The sequence below is a fragment of the Diorhabda carinulata genome, chromosome 1 (genome assembly GCF_026250575.1).
Source record: "Diorhabda carinulata isolate Delta chromosome 1, icDioCari1.1, whole genome shotgun sequence".
Lineage (NCBI taxonomy): Eukaryota > Metazoa > Arthropoda > Insecta > Coleoptera > Chrysomelidae > Diorhabda > Diorhabda carinulata.
Window position 1 is genome coordinate 26,021,437 of NC_079460.1, and position 4,720 is coordinate 26,026,156.

At 32.0% G+C, this 4,720-nt stretch overlaps 1 protein-coding gene across 1 annotated transcript; it reads left to right on the forward strand.

The window, feature by feature from the left end:
- The first annotated feature begins 237 nt into the window (after positions 1 to 237).
- On the forward strand, positions 238 to 1,758 carry LOC130901060 (uncharacterized). The gene is made up of 3 exons (XM_057812179.1): positions 238 to 389; positions 446 to 608; positions 666 to 1,758. Exons 1-3 carry the CDS (start codon positions 354 to 356, stop codon positions 779 to 781), a joined length of 315 nt encoding a protein of 104 aa, XP_057668162.1. The 5' UTR covers positions 238 to 353; the 3' UTR covers positions 782 to 1,758.
- Positions 1,759 to 4,720: the final 2,962 nt, after the last annotated feature.

Genomic DNA, 4,720 nt, shown 5'->3' on the forward strand with positions numbered 1-4,720 from the left:
AGTTTATTACAAAAACTAAGCCCTATACGTGCTTTATAAAAAATTGTACATTTTAAATTGTTGTTTACCTAAAATTTGGATATAAATATAAATTCATTAATTAGCAATGAAAATACTAAACTGACGTTTTAAGTGGAAATGCAATTTGAATTTAAAGATGAAGTGAGAATGTTGTAATTAACAATTATTTAACTATTTTATTAGTAGGAAACAATTATTTTTAGCATCGATTCCTGTCGAGGCTGTCGACCAAGATTTAATTTTGGCGCGATTTTAATCGAAATGCCACGATACGATACGAGACGTGCAGGCGCATGCGTGCTGGACTGCTGGTGTGAACGCGTGTGCGCGTAATGGCGGACGGCAGCAAAAAGTTGTTTGGCGGTTTGGTGGGTGTTCTGTACCACTTAATATGTATTTTACAATTTAAATTATGTGATTCCAGTCGGCATATCTATCGACTTTTGGAGGGAGAGATTTTACTGGACATACAAACCGCATTTTAAATTTTTTGTTCATTTATTCTCTTGCAACTAATTGGAATTTTTGTGGCAAACGAGGTGAGAAAAAGGCTTTTAAAAACTTAAACGTAAAGGATGTGATTATTGGTAAGTGTTTTCACTTGTAGGTGCATACTTATTATTAATCTGAAACAACATTTTTAGGTGCTGTAAGAAAAAGCTCCCCTCTAGTCAGTCAGAAAGAAATAGAAGATACCATCAAGGTGTGGTTGAAACATGCACCAGAGAAATTGAAAAAGCAGCAGCATGGCAACCCGTAAGAAAAAAAGTGTTGTTAGTCAAAGACAACTCTACAGAAGGATGGCAGAAGCAAATTTAGCACCTGTGAGTCAGAATTGTTATAATACATCTTTAATAGTTAATAATGATTCCAATGAATCATCAAATTCCGTTTTTTTTTGCTGGTTCAATGTGTGAAAGTGAAAATGACACCTGTTCCTCAAGAGATTTAGATTTTAATGTAAACTCGCCTAATGAAAATTTGCTCTTCAATGATGCGACGTTATACAACCATTTGACTTCCTATTCCAGTAACGTGCCCCCTAACGATTTATTTTCTAATGAACCGCCGCCTAGCGATTTGCATTCGAAATTGTCAAACTGGGCAGCTTCAAGGTACGTTCGACGTACAGTAGTTACTCATCTCTTGCATTATCTCCACCATTTAAAATCGTTAGTTCAGTCTCCGAATAAACCGTTACAACAGATTAATAGACGCTTAAAAGAAATTGAAATGACAGTGTACGAAAAACATGACTCTACTTCACCTGATGATGAACACTTCTGTAAATGTGAATTGTCCCATTTCTTAGGACCAACGCCAAATTTCTCTTGCAAGCAGTATAAAAAGCTTCATTATAAAGATTTTATTTTTTCTATTGCATCATATTCAGAAGCAAATTGTTTTTGTCTTACCTTAGAAGGACTGGTTTTCAAAATAGAAAATGTAGTGGATAATAATGGAGCAGTTTTTATATTAGGTAGGAGGTTTCAGGATTACCGTTCATTTTACAAATACCCTGTCGACTCAAAAGAATTTATCCAAAATTTATCAGAGTATATCGAGTTATTGCACTGCCACAAAGTTTTTTCGAAATGTATTGTTTTTCCTTTCAAGCAGGAATGGTTGTCATTTTCATTATTGCATCATTAGTAATTCCTTATTTCAACTTTTATGTTCTATAAGTGTAATAGTATGTAGTTTTTTAAGATTTTGTAATAAACGTATTAATTTGAACGCATTTTTTTATATTTTTGATCCTACTTATACGTCATTTGTCAAAAGTAAGTACGTCATTTTGACGTCTCACCAGCCGGACTAGGTACGTCATTAGTTGACGTCTGTAGGATGTGACATTAACCCGTCATAATCACGTCATTTTAGACGTCTTTTTAGACGTCCCCATTGGTCGCCAATGGCCTATAATTGACGTCATAGTAACGACACTGTGCTGCTTGGGATGAAGCTACTTTCATCAAGGTGGTTGTCTCTTGATTTATGTTTCGTGTTTTCGTGTTTCCAGTGCATCTACAACTCATTAAAATCAATTAATGTGCTATAAAAGAGTGTTTTTATAGGGTAGCTAAAATTATTTCATAGAAGTTTTATAAACATCTGAGTTATCGATATAAATTTACTAACCGTCTCTATAACTCGTATATTTTTCAATTTCATGTCGAATCGATGAAACATAAAAATGGTGTTGGTCGGCGTATTCAGAATCCAAGTTCAGAATAAAAAATGAATAAATAGAAATTTTTATGATTTGTTTCACTACTATGATGCAAATATTCAGCGTACCCATTTCCGAGTTGATGAGCAAATTGAATTATACTTTGTTCCATTTGAAAGCACTTTACAGCTTATGAAAACTGTTGAAATGAAATTTTCTCTCTCTTGAAATATATTTATTCTCCACCAGCAGCTGTCAATAAGTTTTGAATATTGCAGTTTTCTTGTTTTCGTGCTTTTCCAAATGAAATTTCTTTCTTTTTTATTTGAACGGCTGTTCTCGAATACTTGGAACGGAATTGCCTATGAGCTTTGAGCACTAATTTCAAATTAAATTTAGCTTTTCCAAAATATGGCTAAACAAACAAATCGTGCATTGCAGAACAGCCTTTCAATAGTGAAAATATGTATTTTTATGAATGTCCGATAACGGTTTCAGACCATTCAATTCAGTTATATTTGACTTGCAAAAATATTTTTTTCAAAAAATCCTTCTCAATTGATGGTCACAGTATTAGACACCAAGACAGTTAAATTTGTTAGATTCTCTTTTGTTCGGTTTTCTATTCTCTTGTTTAAAAATACTTTGTATATTATCTATTCATTTATATTAAAAGATTTTCTTCCATACCCTACGACAAACAATGTGTTTCAAACTGGAGAATAAGAAGACAAAGTACTGTCTATATACAAGGTATCTATGCAATGTAGCTTTTTAAGTATATACAAGATGGCAAGCGACCAAACTTGTCCAGCAATACAAAACTAATTATTATATATGATTTACTATATCACTTTCACGAAAATTTGTATGTTCAATGTAGGTCATTTTAATCGTTAATATAAATTATTACTGTAATTAATATGTATTTACCTCTTTCTAGCAGGCTTTAATTCTTACTCCCAAAGGGTCTCTTAGGACAGCACATAGCACGGCTATTGTATTGGTTGGTTTGGTAATTCTCTATTGATAGATTTACTCACCTGAAATTTCATCCTCTCACCAACTTCAACAGCTTCCAAGAACTCTTTCCAACGCAGCATTCGTTTTCAAAATTGCTTACACTCACTTAAGATGAATTGAATGAAATTTGAGGGGAGTAAATCTCCATCCATTACTTCAATTTGGCATGTTATTAATTAAAACCGTTTCAAGCGATATATTGGGATAAATCGTACAGTCCGAAAACTTAACTCCCCTCATAGGAGCTATTGTACTTACGTATCAGAGGGTCGTACATTTGGTTCTTTGATCCAGACACGTTTAACTTATTCTGAATTTTTAAACTTTTTTGATTTTCGATTTTAAATAAATTAAACGTCAATATGATAGTTAGAAATTAATATTTTTAAAGTTGAATAAGGTCCAAAAAATATTGTTTGGTCAGTCTTAGTGACCTTGAATTTAACCAGCTTTAAAATACGAAAGGTTTAGGTTTTGATTTTAAATTCTAGCAACTGTCATTTACCGTAGGTAGCTTGATAAGAACTTTTTTGCTTGAATTCTTCATCTTGAAGTTTTTGAATGTTCATTTATTTACAATTGTTTACAGGCTTATGAATAACTCTAGGTTTCTTATGCCAGAAGCAGCTTAGCAATGGGACGTGAATTTATAATAAATTCTACCACCATACAGTCAACCGCAACTACTGAAGATTGTTATTTGAGTTGTCTACCACACAGGAAAATAATTAAAATACTTATACTTTTCTGAAAACACTTTATATTTTAAAAAGGAAGATATATTGTATTTAATAACTGACATTATAATAATTCGATTTCTACAAAGGCTTACACTGAGAAATATAGAATCTAAGTATTTATCATGAAATATAGAATCTAAGTATTTATCATTATGAATTACGTGGATTTGTTTGAATAACACGTCGTAAAAACGTTTGTCATTACTCCTTATTCGATAACGTCTATCGTATTCATAACACCGGAGGTGACATTTAGAATAGTCAAGTTTCCATAATTCTATAGTTGGTATATGTTTCAAACATGTTCCCAACAAAAAATAAATCATTATAATTAAAATAACATTCATAAAAGGTAAAGAATATATTAACTGACATGAAGAAGTCAAAACAGGCTGCTGTGATTAACCTTGGTAAGCAAAATGTGTACAAGTTTTGAATTGAATTGGAGAGTTTAGAATGATGGCTAGAAAGCATACGTTAAATTCGTCCTATATGACAGGTCACAATCCAGGCTACAGAGTTTATGAATTATGTTACTACTAAGTTTGAAACTTTATCATCTAAGGATAATTATATATTGATTTTGTCATTAAGATAGGTTTCAACACGAATTTTACATTTTGTATATAGTCCCATCAGTAATATGTTTATTTAATGTAATGTGAAAAACATATGGAGAAGATTGCTTATTATGAGAAACGTCTGATTAAAGAGATATTAGGGCCAAAGAAAATAGAAGTTGTATACAATCTTGATAAGTGTA

Coding starts and splice junctions, on each gene's coding strand:
- LOC130901060 (XM_057812179.1), top strand. CDS start 354: ATGGCGGACGGCAGCAAAAAGTTGTTTGGCGGTTTG. Junction 390..445: donor AAAAGTTGTTTGGCGGTTTG/GTGGGTGTTCTG, acceptor ATGTGATTCCAG/TCGGCATATCTATCGACTTT. Junction 609..665: donor CGTAAAGGATGTGATTATTG/GTAAGTGTTTTC, acceptor CAACATTTTTAG/GTGCTGTAAGAAAAAGCTCC.